An 18,661-nucleotide genomic window follows, 5' to 3' on the forward strand; every position below is an offset into this window, starting at 1 on the left:
TGGATGTTCGAATTAAATGTAGACACATGTTAACATGTCCAGGGTCGACGTGAACAACTTCACATGAAAAGTTCAAAAATTAAATAAAGAAATACAATTATTTTTTTTAATTAAAAAAAAAAAAAAAACCCAAAGCAAGTGTCATTAAACAAACCAGGTCAAAGAATGAAATGCATCAGGTGACTGTAGGTTGGTGTAGGTAAAATAAAAAATAAAATAAAACAAGGTCCTCATAAAATGACTGATAAAACTGAATTGTGGAGGTTGTTCATTCTCTCACCTTAACTGCATGCACGCAGGCCCCTTGTGTGTTGTGTGTTTCAGGGGCCTGCACAAATATATCCTGTATCTGACACAAAAAACAGTCATGTATAGACTGAAGAGTCATTTCCCCTTTAAGCGAATTAACAAAGTTGATCTTCTCTCTGAAACGGGTTGAACTGGTTTAGCAGATTAGATCCAAATATAGAAGAATGCTCTCTGTATAAAGTGGACACACACACACACACACTCAGACAAGGAAATGTGAAACGGTTCCATACTTTCCTACTTTTGGTTTGACCTCGATCTGGATTTGTATTAGTCAGGTAATAAGTCTTACTAACTAATGATTTTTATTAAACTGACAAGTGAGACACTCCACTAGTAAGGTTGATCAGATAAAATGTCTTCGGATGGAGCTATTACTGTAACACACTGGAACAGGTTGTTGACCTGGAGGTGATCGTACCAAGATGAATTTGTCTGAGATGACAGAGGACCGGGTGTCTTTCTCCAAGGTCACATAGCCTGAGAAGAATGATAGCAGGAACCAGAACTGAGAGGTAAGATTGTCTCCGACTGAAGGTTCTCTGTCTAAAAGCTGGGTGTAAAATCTATTGTTGGTCCCGCTGCAGTCCGGCGAGGCAGGAGAGACCAGTGTCACCTGTACCCGGTGGTGTGTCCAAGAAGAGCAGCGGGTCCATACTGCAACCGATAGACTTCAAGGATGGCGACATCTTTCACAGTCAAAGGTAAGAATTTAACAATGGGGAATGAAACTGGAGGTGAGAGAGAACAAGGTGTCCTTTTCCAAGTTTACAAAGTCTTAGAAAAATTATAAATAACCAGAACTGAGAGGTAAAATTGTCTCTGACTGAAGGTTCTCTAAGAGCTCAGTCTAAAGTCTATTGTTGGTCCCGCTGCAGTCCGGCGAGGCAGGAGAGACCAGTGTCACCTGTACCCGGTGGTGTGTCCAAGAAGATCAGCGGGTCCATACTGCAACCGATAGACTTCAAGGATGGCGACATCTTTCACAGTCAAAGGTAAGAATTTAACAATGGGGAATGAAACTGGAGGTGAGAGAGAACAAGGTGTCCTTCTCTGAGGTCACCAAGTCTTACAAAAATGACAGCCGACTGGAACCGAGAGATAAGATCGTCTCCGACTGCAGGTTCTCTATCTACAAATTAAAGTCTAAAATCTATCGTTGTTTGTGCTTCAGTCTAGCGAGACAAGAGAGATCAGTGTCACCCGTACCCGGTGGTGTGTCCATGAAGAGCAGTGGGTCCATACTGCAACCGATAGACTTCAAGGATGGCAGCATCTCCGACAGTCAAAAGTAAGAATTTTACGGTGAAGGATGAAGCTAGGGTTGAGAGAGGACAGGGTGTCTTTCTCCCAGTTCATAAAATCTGAGTAAAATGATAACTAACCAGAACTGAGAGGTAAAATTGTCTCCGACAGAAGGTTCTCTAAGAGCTCAGTCTAAAGTCTATTGTTGGTCCCGCTGCAGTCCGGCGAGGCAGGAGAGACCAGTGTCACCTGTACCCGGTGGTGTGTCCAAGAAGAGCAGCGGGTCCATACTGCAACCGATAGACTTCAAGGATGGCGACATCTTTCACAGTCAAAGGTAAGAATTTAACAATGGGGAATGAAACTGGAGGTGAGAGAGAACAAGGTGTCCTTCTCTGAGGTCACCAAGTCTTAGAAAAATGACAGCCGAGTGGAACCGAGAGATAAGATCATCTCCGACTGCAGGTTCTCTATCTAAGAGCTAAAGTCTAAAATCTATCGTGGTTTGTGCTTCAGTCTAGCGAGACAAGAGATATCAGTGTCACCTGTACCCGGTGGTGTGTCCATGAAGAGCAGCGGGTCCATACTGCAACCGATAGACTTCAAGGATGGTGGCATCTCCGACAGTCAAAGGTAAGAATTTATCAATGAGGAATGAAACTAGGGATGAGAGAGGACGACAAACATCCATCCCTGTGAGTGGCAACAAACCATTCCACGTGACCACAAGACCTCCTTCAACACCTTAACGGCATAATCTAAAACAGTCCAGGACAACACATTTGACTTGAGGAAATACATTTTTAAAAACTGGGACGTAGTGTGACGAGTGTTAATGGCTTTTGTCACTTCTCGTAACATCGTGGAAGTAGAAACCACAAGGGGAAGAACAGGAAAGTTGGTGGTTTCCAGTCCTTTGACTGGTTATTAACAATCATTTTAAGAGTTTGTATTGAATCAGTTCAATGCGGTGCTATTGTTCCACCAGTTTTATTTGTGTCCAGTCATTCAAAGAACCTTCAATAATCTTTTATGTGGAAGTGGTTCATATTAATTCATTAACTATTTGTGCTCACCTGGGACGAACCAGACTCACTTAGATCCAGATATGTGTCCGTGAAGAGGAACTAGTCTATGCTTGAACCCAGTGACACAAAGGATTGGAAGCATTTCCAATAAGCCAATGTATGAAAGAAAGTGGAGAGTTATTCTGTGTGCTTTTTTCACAACTCACACTTTGTGAATTTAAATATTCTTTTCTAATTTAGACATTTGGCTCAATGGAAGACGTCCAAAGTCGTCAGTAATCCATCGCTCGTGAGCCATGTTACAAGCCTGGATTCCACATTCACAGTACGTAACTTTTTACTTCATATTGTTACATGCTGAATCAGTCAGTGTATTTGTGAAAATACATGTTGAGATTTCTATGTGTACATCTACATAATGTATAGATTTGTTTTTCCGTGACACTATCTAAAAGTGTGATGCAGATTCAACCTGTTTTCTGACACACTGCGGTAATGACAGGCATGTGTTTTTCAAGTGTCTTTCTTGGCACAATAATAAAAGGTTGTTTTTCTTCGTTGTCACATGCAGGCCTTAGAAACACTGTCGACACTAAATCAACATGCAACCACATTTACCGTGGGATTGTTTGTAAAAATCTGAGTATCTATAAATCAAATAAACAGAAAGAGGAATTATCATTAATTTGGGGTTGGGCCTTAGCCAACTGAATAAATTCCAACACAGTAGTAACTTTGAGATATGAGTTTAATCCATTCCATGACTGAGCTTGGAACTCAATTCAACCCACAATTCAAATCAATTTTCTCATTTAAAATAACTAAAATAATTTAAATTTGTTACAGCCTTAAAGTCCGAAAGGTCCAAAGTACTTTCTACCCTTAGCTTTTTTTTAAGTCTCTACTAACTCTTGAAAGATATCTTTCAACAACAGCAGATGGGCAAGTTACGTTTCAGTGTCTTAAGTGTCTGTACATCAGATAAGGTCACAGGCGTAATGGCCATTACTTCTAAATACAGATTTAGAATTTTACTTAAATAATCATTTGAGGCCATAGAGTGCAGGCACAATTTGGCTGATATGATAATGATGGGATATATACTGTTCTAGCTGCTCGAGGACAACATCATAACATTTGTCAAGGATGAGCTGAAGAGGGTGAAGAAGTTTCTAGGTGCACAAAACCCAGAGTGTTCAGACAAGCAGACAGGAGACGATGAAGTCATGGGTTCCAATGATGACCTGAGAAGCAGCAACAGAGATTCATTGATGGGGATCACGCTGAACTTCCTCAGGAAAATGAATCAGGAGCAACTGGCTGACATTTTGCAGAAGCGTAAGTTTCATTCTAGAATCATGAAGCTATCTGTTGAAGAGGAATTAGACTCTTGATCTGAACATTCATAAACCTGATATCTGAATACCTTACTCAAGATTCGACACTCTTATATGGGATTAAAATGCCCAAAAGACTAGTTTTTATAAAGCACAGTTTAGATGAAAGATAACTAACATGCATCTATGTTGTGCAAAACATTAATACATTCCTTAAAAGTTCTTGTCACATTCTTACATCTGCTGATATAATATGTTGGTTTCTCAGAATCACTTACTGCAGCTTGCCAACACAAACTGAAATTCAACCTGAAGAGGAAGTTTCGACATTTATTTGAAGGGATTGCCAAGGCAGGAAATCCAACGCTTCTAAATGACATCTACATCGAGCTCTACATCACGCAGGGAGACAGCAGCAAGGTCAACGATCAGCACGAGGTTCCACAAAACGAAGCAGCACAACATCAAAGTTCAGAAGCAACAATCGGATTAGCGGATATATTTAAACCATTAACAGACGGAGAACCCGTGAGAACTCTGGTGACAAAGGGAGTGGCTGGAATTGGGAAAACAGCTCTTACCCAGAAGTATATCCTGGACTGGGCAGAGTCCGAACCCAACCACGATATACAATTCATCTTTCCTTTGAGTTTCCGAGAACTCAGTTTGATGAAGCAAAAGAAATACAGCTTGGTGGAACTTATTCATTATTTTTTCAACGAAACCAAAGAAGCAGGTATCTGCAAGTTTGAGCAATACCGAGTTGTGTTCATCTTTGATGGCTTGGATGAGTGCTCACTTCATTTGGACTTCCACAACTACGAGATCCTGACTGATGTTACAGAGCCTGCTTCAGTTGAAGTGCTGCTGACAAACCTGGTCAGGGGGAAACTGCTTCCCTCCGCACACCTTTGGATAACCTCAAGACCTGCAGCAGCCAGTCAGATCCCTCCTGAATGCATTGACATGGTGACAGAGTTGAGAGGGTTCAGTGACCCCCAGAAGGAGGAGTACTTCAGGAAGAGCATCAGAGATGAAGAGATGGCAAACAGAATCATAAGCCACATCAAGACTTCACGAACCCTTCACAGCATGTGCCACATCCCAGTCTTCTGTTGGATCAGCGCTGTAGTTCTGGAGTACGTGTTGGAATCCAAAGACACAAGAGAGGTTCCCAAGACCTTAACTGAGATGTACATCCACTTCCTATTGGTTCAGACCAAACTAAGAAATGTAAAGTATCATAGAAGTGTGGTGACCGACGAAGTCTGGACCACAGAGACTAAGACGACCGTCCTTTCTCTGGGAAAACTGGCTTTTGAGCAGTTGGAGAAAGGAAACCTGATGTTCTATGAATCAGACCTCCGAGAGTATAGGGTAGACGTACAAGCTGCTGCAGTCAACTCAGGATTACTCACAGAGATCATAAAAGATGAACATGGTATGCACCAGGAGAAGGTGTTTTGCTTTGTGCATCGAAGCATCCAAGGGTTTCTTGCTGCTCTCTATGTCTTCTTGACATTTGTCAACACCGGTATCAACACACTGAAAAGGAAGCGCTACACCTCAGTACGACTTGTGCCCCTGCAGCACAAACATCACTTAAACCACCTCTTCGAAATGGCAGTAGACATGGCGTCACAGAGTCCAAATGGACACCTGGACTTGTTTCTCCGGTTTCTCTTAGGTCTTTCATTGCAGACCAATCAGATTCTTCTAAAGGGCCTGCTTAAGAAGACAGAAGACGCATCACAGGCCAGACATATGATTGTACAGTACATCAAGAGGAAACTCAATGAAAATCCTTGTCAGGAGAGAAGCATCAATTTATTGCATTGTTTGAATGAGCTGAATGACAATTCTCTGGTGGAGGAGGTCCAACAGTACTTGCGGTCAGGAAACGTCTCTGAAATCTCCTCCTCTCAATGGTCAGCGCTCGTCTTTATCTTATTGTCATCGCAAGAAAGTCTGGATGAGTTTGACCTGAAGAAATTCTCAGCCCCAGAAGAAGGACTTCTGCATCTGCTGCCAGTGATCAAAGCATCCACAACATCTCTGTGAGTATACAGATTAATTCAAGGATGCAGCGTCTTCCATATGATCATTTTTATGTCAAAAAATGTCAAATCATTTTTTCAGGATGGACGGCTGTGGTCTCTCATCAAAAAGCTGTCACGCTCTGATCCCTGTTATGAAATCAGAGAACTCCTGCCTCAGAAAACTGGACCTGAGTCACAATAATCTTCATGATAGTGGAGCAATGCTGCTCGCTGCTGGACTCAAGAGTCCACATTGCAGACTGGAGATACTTAGGTCAGTACTAAACCATTACGGGCACTGTGATGCAATTGTCAGCCCTGCTGTAACGAGGTCGTGGGATCAAGTCTACCAGAAAGCTTTTCTGTGAGAATTTCCATGGGTTCTCCGGTCTCCTGCCACCAACCAACACATATAATACAGGTGAAATATCTCTAAATTGGACAATTATTCATGAATAAACTAGATTTGTGTGTATGTTTACAGGCTGTCAGGGTGTCAGATCACAGAAAAAGGTTGTAGTTGTCTGGCTTTTTCTCTCAAATCCAACCCATCGTATTTGAGAGAACTGGACCTGAGTTTCAATCATCCAGGAGACTCTGGAGTGAAGATGCTGTCCGCAGGACTGGATGATCCACAGTGGAAACTGGAAACTTTAAAGTACAAGACCTTATTTAATTATTCAGATCTATTCTATCTGAAATATATTCATTCATTAATTGTAGTATTTCCTCCATAGGTTTGACAATTGTGGGAAATGCCGACTGAAACCATCACCCCTCAAGTGTATGTTAAGCACTTCTAGCCTTTAGATAGTCTTGTTATTGAATAATCTTTGTGAAACTGTCTGTCCTATGTGAATAACTAGTTTCACATTTGGGTAAATATTATCTTTAAAAGTTTGCGATTTGCTTCTTACGTTGACTCCTGTTTCCTCCAATAGACTTTTGTCAGCTTTCACTGGATCCAAACACCGTTCACAGAAACCTCCTCCTGTTTCCTGACAACAAATGTGTGGTGGCCAGGGAGAAGCAACCCTATCCTGATCACCCAGACAGATTTGATGAATGGCAACAGCTGCTCTGTCATGATGGTCTAACTGGCCATAGTTACTGGGAGGTATATTGGCGAGGAAGGGTTAGCATAGGAGTGGCATACAGAGACATCAAGAGGAGTGGACATGGCTACGACGCATGCTTTGGATGGAACGATCAATCCTGGAGTGTGATCTGCACTCCTCAGGGTTACACCGCCTGGCACAACAACACACCCGTGGACATTACTCCACCCCAGCGCTGTAGCTCTGGTAGGATCGGAGTGTATCTGGACTGGTCTTTGGGCACCGTGTCTTTCTATTTTCTACCCTCCGAAGTCTCATCCATTAAACGAATACATCTTCACACCTTCCACTCCACGTTCACTGCACCTCTCTACGCGGCTTTTGGTTTTGGAAGATCGAGTGAGTTAGCGACCGACTCTCAAATGTTACAGTCTTCAATTTACCTGGCACAGATGGAAGAATGAACGTAACTTGTGGGATTTAGCCAAATTTTTAACCAGTTTGGAAGTTATCAATAATCTGTGTACCCCTCCCCCCAAAAAAACCTAAAATAAGTGTCAATAACTGCTTGAAATTGTTTGCCTTAATTCTGGCAATTTATATAGATGTTGACCGAAGTGCAACTTGTCATGTTAGCTTAGTGCAATGTAACGGCTATTCATAGCTTTCATTTTTGCTTGTAAAAGTATTAACCAGTTAAATGCAATCAAACTGCATTGCTAAAACAGAAAGCTCATTGATTCTGCCAATATTAATAATAATCTCTTTTGAACACAGGAATTTTATTTGTAATGGAATACCTCGATATTTTTATACTAGTTACTGCAATGGAATTTTAAAAAAAACAACACTTTGTCACCTCAATGATGATTTTTCTAGAAATTTTTCTACTGCCTAGACAGAAAAACGGTGTTAGAATAATCATAATTGTCTACGTTTAATTTGTTTCTATCCTTCATTACTCTTAGTATGATTAGAACAAACATAATTATATATATAATAATATTGCTTATATAAGCAATTTGCTTCAGCTCAGTCCTTTTTTGGTTACTATTAATACAATGGAAATACGTTGGGTTTGTTTAATGTGAGATATGAACAACCAAAATAAATTTCATTCATTCATTCATTCATTCATTCATTCATTCATTCATTCATTCATTCATTCAATAATCAATATGTTGTGAATTGTGTGATACAACTTAAAGAATCACATTCATTATGTAAAACTGAAGGAGGTGTGAAACTGGGTGTTTCGTTGTCTTTAACAAGAGATGATGTGGTCTGTCTCATGCCTTACATGGCAAAACGTCCTGTTCCTATGGATGTACTGAGGCTGTCTTCTTCAGCTCCGTTTCCCGACTGCACAAGCGATCATTGTTCACTAAATGTTTGCCTTTGAAACCAACTCAGAAGTTTCCTGGTAGTTTCTCTCAGAACCAAAACTGAAGAGGAGAAAAACACCATCAGCGCTCAATCAAGAAGGAAAATTCAATTATTCAAGAATCTGCTATAGGAGAACGGGGGATTCCTAATGATGATTAATGCCTAGAAGCAGACATAAGAATGTAAGCTCAGGTTTCCGAGAAGACTGACGTGTCAGTCATTAGTCACGACACTGCAGGGTAAATAAGCGTTTCTGTTTTCATTCTGAGGCTCAATCTCTTGTAACCTTGGTGGACTCAAACGGCAACTAAAATGTATTTTGCGTTGTGCCTACAATACAGACAACGCTCACATTGGTTGTAATCAATGTCATGATTTGTTGAAGCATTAAAAGTTGGTGTCCAAAGAGCACAGATGATTGTTTTTCCTATAAAGTTAGTGAAACATCACTTTGTCGCTGTTAATGCCAAAAAATTCACTAACAGCTGACAAGTTAATTAATTTGCCCGTTATTGTAATGTAATAGTCCAATAACAAACTAACTGGACAATAACATAAAAAAAAGTCCCAAACCAATAATGAAATAACTAGTAATTTTATTTTATATTATATTCAGATTATATCATTTATAATATATATTTATATTATATTACATTAATATTATAAATTATTATTATTATATTATTTATATTATATTTTATTTATTTTTTATCTATCTATTACTGACCCTAACCCTAAGTTCGAAACACAGGAATCCCTTGCTTATTCACACTTCAAGAAGCGCGGCTTCACTATATATATTATATATTGAAAATAGCTAATATCATCAAGTAGTCAAGTACTTTTTTGGCCTATCACGTTTCAAAAACAGGCAAATATATCACGTTATCGGCTATTGTGTTACCGCCTGATGTGTCATTGGCTTTTCTATTGGTTAAAAATGCTAACGCCTCCCACACGTGTCATTGTCTGTACTGCCATGTGACATTCTTCCAAAAACACTTTCGTCAATTAGCTTATACTAAAATAACTAACGTGCGTGCTGAATTCGAGAAACGCTTTGACACGTAATTATTAAAGAATGAACTCCAGATGTTACACCTCTGGTACATATTTTACATACTGAACATAGGAAGGTTTACTCACGACACTCAGGCTTTATTCAATTTTACCTCAAAGAACTTACAGATATGTAACAACATAACTAATGTAAAGTTGGTAAAATTAATTTTTTTAAAATGTAGCATAGATAACATGAACACAATTGATGTAATTTCCTTCGGGATGAGTAAAGCATCTATGTGCCACGATTTTCAAAGTAATGATTTGACTGTCACACAAGCAAATTAGAATAAACCTGATTGTCTCATGTGACAAATGTACAGCTGGAAAAACCTGCGCTCCTGCGTCCGGATGGTGAGGTAACTGCTTCCGTCACGTGCAGCGATCAATCATTTCTTCAATCAACTTCAATCACGTTCATGATTGTGATTTCATTTAGAATATGCATTAATTAAAAAATGAAGTAGTTTAACGCGATATTGAGTATTTCTTTCGCCTAAAATGACTTTCATGACCTGAGCTAAAAGTGTTCGGTTCACTCTGGAGCATTTTGTGCTATCATGCTACTTTTGTTGTTGCACAGCAAGTATATTAAAATTGAATAAATGATTTCTGAAGAGTACAGTGTGGTGTGGTTTTTTAAACAACAAACTATCCCGGGGTTAAGCTTAGAGAAGGAATGTACTTCGTAATGATCTATACGTCCTCACTGCATTCTTCCAGTATAACTTCTGTGACATCGAGCTGCTCACGATACTCGAGTTGACATTTGATGGAAAACTGTTTGAAATTTTCCCAGCCCCCCTTTCAAACGTGTTTTTAAAGAAACCAAATCACCTGCTGCACAGAACAGAACGACAACAGGTAAACGGCACACACCTTTACTCCCTTTTATCCTCCTGATTCAGCCTGTACAACTATTTTTTTATGTCAGCTGATAGAACCATTGTTCCTGTTCGTTGATATTATCACTGAGTGTTTTCTGGTGGCAAAAATTAGAAATTGTCGGAAGATATATTTTGTTTTCATTTAAGGGAAGGAGAAATACAATTTAACTCAGTAAAACATATTTCCTTGATGGATTTTAATTTTTTTTTTTTAGATTTGAAGTTTAACTGGAGAGGCTGACCACTATGACTCCTGCTTTCCTTTTCCTCTCACTGTTGGCTGTAAGTGGTTGTTTTAATTGTGAATGAACTAAAAGATCATTTGAGTGCAGTTGGTTTACATGAGCCTCAGAGATGGAAAGCTCTTTGTTAACTTATATGGAGACAAAAATGTCAACAACAAAAAAAAGTGAAAATATCTTGCGTTGCAGGGCTTGACCGGCCACTGCGCTGAAAGTGAGTTGAATAATGAAGACGTTTCTAAATAGTAAAGTAAAAATCAAGGATGTGAACGATTTTACCCTGAAATATCTTGTGATTTTTTTCCCAGATTCTTTACCTGACATCTCGGACATCATCGCAGCCGCGAACACAAACCTCTGTGAGTCACGTTTATCATCTCCATACCATATTTTTGATTAAATTATAAACGCCTAAGGACAAATTTGTTGTGAACATAAATATTTGATTATCAGGAATTATGCTGGTTTAAACTTTTCAATTTTGTGCTGTATTGAATTATTTGAGTGGGTGAGAAAATGTGTCCGAACCTTTGATTGGTGCTGCAGGCCTGTATATTTGTTAACCAGTTAACTTCAATGTTTGGACTATTAACACCATAAAACAGACAAAGACACCATTGACTTCTAAAAACTAGATATGAAAAATTTAAGAACAGAGCATTCATAAAAACTGTAATTGTGATATGTAGACTTAATTCATCGGGACATGTCCACTAAACACTTACTTGTTGTCCAGCGTCATCATTAGTGTACGATGACATCAGGATCGATGGACGGAGGAGTGCTGACCCCTGTGTCACCAGAGGCTGTCAGTGGCCCAAATCTGGAGACGTGGTCAGAGTGCCCTTCTACATCTCTGATGAATTCAGTAAGTCTACTTGGAATCAGCGACTCTGGAAAAAAAAATCCACCTACTAAGCCAAAATAATAAATTGCCTTTTTATGTTTGAACCGGATAAAGATGGAGAAGTTGCGGCGGGTTTCGATGAAGCGAAAAACGGTGTCGCTGTGAACGTTATCTTGCGATCGAGAACAGAAAGAAAACATCGATAAATGTTAGAGGAGTTTTTTGGAAAACGTCTGCCGAAGATCCGTTGCTATGACGTCCACGAGGAGTTCAGCTTTGATGATACAATCGTTTGACACGGACGTGAAGATGGTGAATAGATCGTAGACGCTCACGTGCTTTGTTACTCCGCAGACCAGAGGCAAAGGGACGTCATCCTATCTGTTATGATGTTCTTCAAGAACAATACCTGCATTCGCTTTGAACCATGGGAGTCTGAGTGGAGCTTCCTCTTCTTTTTCTCTGGCACGGGGTAGGAGGACATGGATCATTTCCGATTATGTTTTCATTATTGTGTCATCACAAAAACTCATTGTGTTTGAGTTGCTTTATAATGAATGCATCGCGATACCATAACCTCAACGTCATGGTCGAGAAAGTTTGGGTCAACTAGGGCTCATTTGTCGTTGGGTTTTTCACCTTTCTAAAACTTCACTGTGTATGTGTGTGTGGGTCAGGTGTTGGTCCTACCTTGGAAATATTGGACAACCTCAGCCCATCTCCTTGCAAAAAAATGGCTGCATAAGAAATGGGACAATTCAGCATGAGATTCTCCACGCTCTGGGCTTCCATCACGAACAGAACCGATCTGACAGGAACAAATATGTCCGCATTCTCTACCGCAACATTCTGGAAGGTCAGTTTGTGCAGCGTTTGCTGGTTGGAACATTACAGAAAGCCCCTGTGGGAGAACCGATGATGACGGATCCCTCTTCCTCAGACGAGTAAACGGGTAGTAAATGTTGGTGAACGTTATCAGAACAATCCGTGGTGGTTGAGCTCAAGATCTCTCATCTCGAACACGACCAGTTACCATGGCAATATATATCCTCAACAACTAAACCCGGTAGTAACCTCGCTAATCGTCTGTAGTACAGGCCTCCAGATTTCCATTTAACGCTGATACTGGAGTCTTCCGAGGTATTAGCAAAGACGATTCTACGTAAAAACTTTATTGAATGTACAAGATCGGACGGGAAGGTGCTACTCCAACTGTTCATCCCACACAAAATGTGTTCTTAAATGATTCCGATTATTTTCTCTCCTATCTAGGAAGAGAAATAAACTTTCAAAGAGTGGCAACTAACAACTTGGGTACGCCCTATGACTACAACTCCATCATGCACTACAGCAAGTGAGTGTTTGAGTGTTTTTAATGCATAGTGAACTAAAATGTTCTCTGATTGTTTGACCTGTGTAATGCGACTCACTGTTTCTTGTGTTTTCAAGAACTCATTCATCTGGGTTGAATGTGGAAATGATCTTTTGATGGATTTTCTTGGATTAAACTAGGATTACCATTAAGACACTGTGTGCTAATGTTGAGACATCTTGTTATTGTGTTGTCCTCAAGATTCGCCTTCTCCAAAAACCGTCGTCCGACCATCCGTGCAAAAAGGGAGCCATTTGTCTTTGGAACGGCCACAACCATGAGCGTCACTGACATCAAACGCGTCAACAGGCTTTACGAATGCTGTGAGAAATACCAATGCTGTAAGTGAAAAGATAACGCTGTCTTACAGATATGCAATAGTCCTTTTTAACCGCGCTTAGCTGCTTTAGATTAGCCTTTTAGACCTCACTTTTATTGGGATGTGCAAGATATTTGTAGCTGAGAGAACGTGAAAAAGCACATCTGAGATACTACGTATGAAACTTCAGTGAATCACAATCACAATGATTTCCCTGACCAGGATTTTAAAAGTGGAAGAAAACCCTCGGCTTCAAGTCCCAGATCTGCGGAACCGCATCAAGACGAATGCAGCCAGCCTCTGTTTGTGCTACAGGGGGATATAATATATATTATATATTAATAATACCTTTATGAATATGAACAAGTCAGTATGCTAAATGTAATGTGTGGTGACTTCTACAGAGTGAGAAAACAAATAAAATTAAAAAAGAACCCAAGGTGTGGTTTTGTGTTTCTACCAATGGGAGGCAGTAAGTTTCCATCATTTTTACGTGTCGGTTCTTACCTGGTCGGTGTAAAATTTAAAGTCTGTAGTTTCAAAAGCTCTGCTTTATAGTTATGTTTCAAACTAATCACATTAATATAACAAGCATTGCCCATACTGTGTCTTTAATTTTTAATTTTGGACATATGATCTCTATGTACCACCTTAAGGTGGATGTTGGATGTTCTTTTTTTTTAGAATACTATCCCGCAGATCCTCAGGTAGAGACAGTTTTAAATCCTGCTCTCAGGCCATTTCATCTCTGCATGTGAACAAGTGCTATTAGTCAGTCTTTCAGGCACAACAGAAACAGAATAGGCCTTTGAAAGGATATGTTTTGAACATCTATATACAGTATATATAGTGTATATAAGTGACAACCCTCGGGCAAGACACTGAACCCCAAATTACTCTGAGTGGCTGTTGAACTGGTTGGGTCACTGTAAAATGTACTACAGGTAGTCTGTAACCTAAAAATCACTTGGTTCTGAGTGGCTGTTGGTCAACTGAATTGTTCGTAAGTTGTTATTTATTCAAGTCCAATCTATGATCTTTTTTGAGGTCATTTAAATGTCATTACTATTCTAAATACTAAAGTCCTATTCCCTAGGATTGACCACAAATAACAGGACATTAAAACAACACATACTAAATAAAGTCCTGTACTACTGTACTACTAAACCAAGTAGAATAACGACTCATGGTGCCACTTTGATTGATAATATTTTCACCAATGTTATGCTTAATGAGACTATGAGCGGTCTGCTGATCAATGACATAAGTGATCACCTCCCAATATTTACCAACTATGACTGGAAACAAACTGTGTGTCGGGAACAGGTCCAAACATTCTACAGGAGAGTCCAGACTGAAGAAAGAATGAATGCACTAAGAAATGATCTATTACTATCTCCCTGATAAAATAGAAGAATTGTACAATTTGCATTGTTCAATCAAGAAAATTTATCTAAAGAAAAAAGGTGTTAAGAAACCATGGATGACGTCGTCATTGATCAATGCCTGTGAACCCAAACTCAATGTTTCTGGCGCCAGTGAAGGACACCGAGAGGAGACACCTGGTCAGTCAATGCGTAGCAAAAACTTCTACTGATGTGAATGGATTTGATATGAAGCTAATCAAGGACGCACTGGAGGGAATTCTGCAACCATTTACACACATATGTAATCTGTCATTTCAAACTGGGGTGTTTCCTGACAAAATGAAGATTGCAAAAGTGGTTCCGATATATAAAAATGGGGATGCTTGTGAATTTACAAACTACAGACCTGTTTCAATACTACCACAGTTATCAATAATCCCAGAGAAGCTGTTCAATAACAGACTGGACTCATAACAAAGCACAATCTCCTTGACTGTAGTCAGTATGGGTTCAGGAAGGATCATTCCACTGCCTTAGAGCTGACAGAAACAATAGAACTCATTACTGATCATGGATCAAAAGTTGTACTCCATAGGAATCTTTATTGACCTTAAAAAAACTTTTGACACAATTGATCATAAAATTTTAATTGAGAAACTAGAATGATTTGGATTTAGGGGTACAGCACTAAATTGGATAAAGAGTTATTTACATGAGAGGTCTCAATACGTCACTCTGGGGGGAGGACGTCAAAAACATTAGACATTGTGTGTGGGGTACCACAGGGGTCAGTGTTGGGTCCAAAATTATTTATACTTTACATTAATGATTTATGTAAGGTTTCAAAGGTACTTAAAATGATACTCTCTGCGGATGATACAACCATAAATAAACTAACTCAAACAGTAAACCAGGAATTAGCCAAGATACAATTATGGTTTGATTTAAACAAATTATCCTTGAACCTAACCAAAACTAAGTACATGTTATTTGGGAAGAAAAGTTGCAAACACAAAATCAATATTGAGGTGAATGATGTAGATATTGAAAGGGTTAATGAATTTAAAATGCTAGGAGTGATCATTGACGAGATGCTAAATTGGAAACCTCATTTAAGACAACTGCAAATTAAGTTAGCTAGAAGTGTATCCATACTCTGGAAAACTCAAAAACTATTAAATCAGAAGGCGCTCCATATGATATATTGTGCACTAATCCTTTACTCCTGACCCAGAAAAGAGCCTTGAGAATTATTCACAATGAACATTATAGAGCTCACACAAACCACTCATTTATTAAATCTAAACTACTGAAAGTACATGACATCATCAGCAACAAAACTGTACAACTTATGTATAAAGCCGACAATAACAATTTACCTCAAAACATACAATCACAAATACAGATTAATGAATCCAGTTACCAACTAAGAGAAAACACAGTATTTGTACAGAAAAAAGCAAGAACAACATTTTAAAAAATTCATTATCGTTCACTGGTGTCAAACAGTGAAATTAGGAGTATGGGAACTCCAACTGCCTTTAAAAAAACTTTTGAGTACATGAAAGATGTTATGACTGCTAGGAAAGTGGAAAGGAAAGGACTGCTGAGTAAACAAGGACACTACTGACCAGAAACAACCCTTGAAAGGAATTACAAAATGAACATTAACAAAATTTGGACTCTTCTCTAAATAACAATTTACCAGAATAAAGTAATTGAAATTGATTTGTGACATGTAATGTATGAATTGGTTGACAATGAGCTGTAATGAGAGAGATGTTGATGATTTAGGGGACGGGAACCTCACAAGACAATGGCTTCTACCCGTCAACCTTTTTTTCTTTTTTCTTTTCGGATGTTGTTGCTGATGTCTGAACACTGATGAAAGTGAAGTCTGTTGTACTGACATGTCTGGAAAGAAGAAAATAAACTGAATAAATAAGTAAATAAGTAAATAAATAAATGTAACTTTAACATCTCTACCTCTGATGAATGAATTTTCTCCTGGGGGGTGTAGAGGCTAAAACCAGCTTTAATCCACTGAGGTGTTCCACCTCACTGACAGGAGGACAACATTGGTTCCTACATCATTTAGTTCCTACAGGAGGACAACATTGGTTCCTACATCATTTAGTTCCTACAGGAGGACAACATTGGTTCCTACATCATTTAGTTCCTACAGGAGGACAACATTGGTTCCTACATCATTTAGTTCCTACAGGAGGACAACATTGGTTCCTACATCCTTTAGTTCCTACAGGAGGACAACATTGGTTCCTACATCATTTAGTTCCTACTGGAGGACAACATTGGTTCCTACATCCTTTAGTTCCTACAGGAGGACACCATTGGTTCCTACATCATTTAGTTCCTACAGGACAACATTGGTTCCTACATCCTTTAGTTCCTACAGGAGGACGACATTGGTTCCTACATCATTTAGTTCCTACAGGAGGACGACATTGGTTCCTACATCATTTAGTTCCTACAGGAGGACGACATTGGTTCCTACATCATTTAGTTCCTACTGGAGGACAACATTGGTTCCTACATCATTTAGTTCCTACAGGAGGACGACATTGGTTCCTACATCATTTAGTTCCTACAGGAGGACGACATTGGTTCCTACATCATTTAGTTCCTACAGGAGGACAACATTGGTTCCTACATCATTTAGTTCCTACAGGAGGACACCATTGGTTCCTACATCCTTTAGTTCCTACAGGAGGACAACATTGGTTCCTACATCCTTTAGTTCCTACAGGAGGACGACATTGGTTCCTACATCATTTAGTTCCTACTGGAGGACAACATTGGTTCCTACATCATTTAGTTCCTACAGGAGGACACCATTGGTTCCTACATCATTTAGTTCCTACAGGAGGACAACATTGGTTCCTACATCCTTTAGTTCCTACTGGAGGACGACATTGGTTCCTACATCATTTAGTTCCTACAGGAGGACGACATTGGTTCCTACATCATTTAGTTCCTACAGGAGGACGACATTGGTTCCTACATCATTTAGTTCCTACAGGAGGACAACATTGGTTCCTACATCATTTAGTTCCTACAGGAGGACACCATTGGTTCCTACATCATTTAGTTCCTACAGGACAACATTGGTTCCTACATCATTTAGTTCCTACAGGACAACATTGGTTCCTACATCCTTTAGTTCCTACTGGAGGACAACATTGGTTCCTACATCATTTAGTTCCTACAGGAGGACAACATTTGTTCCTACATCATTTAGTTCCTACAGGAGGACAACATTGGTTCCTACATCATTTAGTTCCTACAGGAGGACATCGTTGGTTCCTACATCATTTAGTTCCTACCGGAGGACGACATTGGTTCCTACATCATTTAGTTCCTACAGGAGGACAACATTGGTTCCTACATCATTTAGTTCCTACAGGAGGACGACATTGGTTCCTACATCATTTAGTTCCTACAGGAGGACGACATTGGTTCCTACATCATTTAGTTCCTACAGGACAACATTGGTTCCTCCATCATTTAGTTCCTACAGGAGGACAGGTAGTAGTCCATCGTCTACATCACTGCTCTAACTTTCAACCTGCCCTGAATTGTCTTCAGTCTCCATGAACAGAAATACAATGTAGGTCGTTTCTTGCTCAGACGTTCACAGAGACGTGGACACCGACATGCAGAAGTTGCGACAACGGCTACTTTCATGGTCAACGATGTTTTCCAGTTTCATGGATTTATTTCCAACGATGAACAAGTTGTGTCGATGCTTTTCTTTGCTACGCTAGTGACTCACGGAGCATGAATGCAACACACTACAGCCAGTCTCTGAAGGTGTGTCTTCTAGTCTGGTTCTTCGTGGCTTTGTTTTGTGTTTTTCAGGTTCCTCCTCTGGCAGCAGAGCCAATTAAAGGTAAAGAAGGAAAGAGAGGGCAGTTATCACTATGTTAGAACAGAGGGTGAGAGAAATCAGTACAGAGACTGAAGTCAGGTCAAAGTATGGTCGTCATTCCTCCCAGCAGTTGGTGACATGTTATTTACTTCCCTGTATGCCCTCTGGCATTTCCTCAAAATGTGAATGCTTTGTTCACTAACGCTTGTTGTTGCTCTTATGCGTCATCTAAATGGAAAAAAATGCTACTAGTCATACCACTTTAATTTGAATG

At 39.6% G+C, this 18,661-nt stretch overlaps 2 protein-coding genes across 2 annotated transcripts; both read left to right on the forward strand.

The window, feature by feature from the left end:
- Positions 1 to 48: 48 nt before the first annotated feature.
- On the forward strand, positions 49 to 8,801 carry LOC137592308 (protein NLRC3-like). The gene is made up of 13 exons (XM_068310388.1): positions 49 to 824; positions 897 to 1,013; positions 1,188 to 1,304; positions 1,484 to 1,600; positions 1,775 to 1,891; positions 2,071 to 2,187; positions 2,823 to 2,907; positions 3,695 to 3,920; positions 4,188 to 5,976; positions 6,059 to 6,232; positions 6,443 to 6,616; positions 6,696 to 6,742; positions 6,900 to 8,801. The coding sequence occupies exons 1-13, from the start codon at positions 799 to 801 to the stop codon at positions 7,478 to 7,480; spliced, it is 3,687 nt and encodes a 1,228-aa protein (XP_068166489.1). The 5' UTR covers positions 49 to 798; the 3' UTR covers positions 7,481 to 8,801.
- A 978-nt stretch (positions 8,802 to 9,779) lies between these two features.
- Positions 9,780 to 13,488, forward strand: LOC137595784 (low choriolytic enzyme-like). Its single transcript, XM_068316090.1, has 9 exons — positions 9,780 to 9,818; positions 10,783 to 10,807; positions 10,902 to 10,952; positions 11,330 to 11,461; positions 11,795 to 11,912; positions 12,118 to 12,296; positions 12,713 to 12,794; positions 13,014 to 13,153; positions 13,354 to 13,488. Coding segments are annotated over exons 1-9 (768 nt in total). The 3' UTR covers positions 13,356 to 13,488.
- Positions 13,489 to 18,661: the final 5,173 nt, after the last annotated feature.

This window comes from Antennarius striatus, chromosome 1 (genome assembly GCF_040054535.1).
Source record: "Antennarius striatus isolate MH-2024 chromosome 1, ASM4005453v1, whole genome shotgun sequence".
Taxonomy (NCBI): domain Eukaryota; kingdom Metazoa; phylum Chordata; class Actinopteri; order Lophiiformes; family Antennariidae; genus Antennarius; species Antennarius striatus.

Coding starts and splice junctions, on each gene's coding strand:
- LOC137592308 (XM_068310388.1), top strand. CDS start 799: ATGATAGCAGGAACCAGAACTGAGAG. Junction 825..896: donor GCAGGAACCAGAACTGAGAG/GTAAGATTGTCT, acceptor GTCCCGCTGCAG/TCCGGCGAGGCAGGAGAGAC. Junction 1,305..1,483: donor GACATCTTTCACAGTCAAAG/GTAAGAATTTAA, acceptor TTTGTGCTTCAG/TCTAGCGAGACAAGAGAGAT.
- LOC137595784 (XM_068316090.1), top strand. CDS start 9,780: ATGTACAGCTGGAAAAACCTGCGCTCCTGCGTCCGGATG. Junction 11,462..11,794: donor CTACATCTCTGATGAATTCA/GTAAGTCTACTT, acceptor GTTACTCCGCAG/ACCAGAGGCAAAGGGACGTC. Junction 12,297..12,712: donor CTACCGCAACATTCTGGAAG/GTCAGTTTGTGC, acceptor TCTCCTATCTAG/GAAGAGAAATAAACTTTCAA.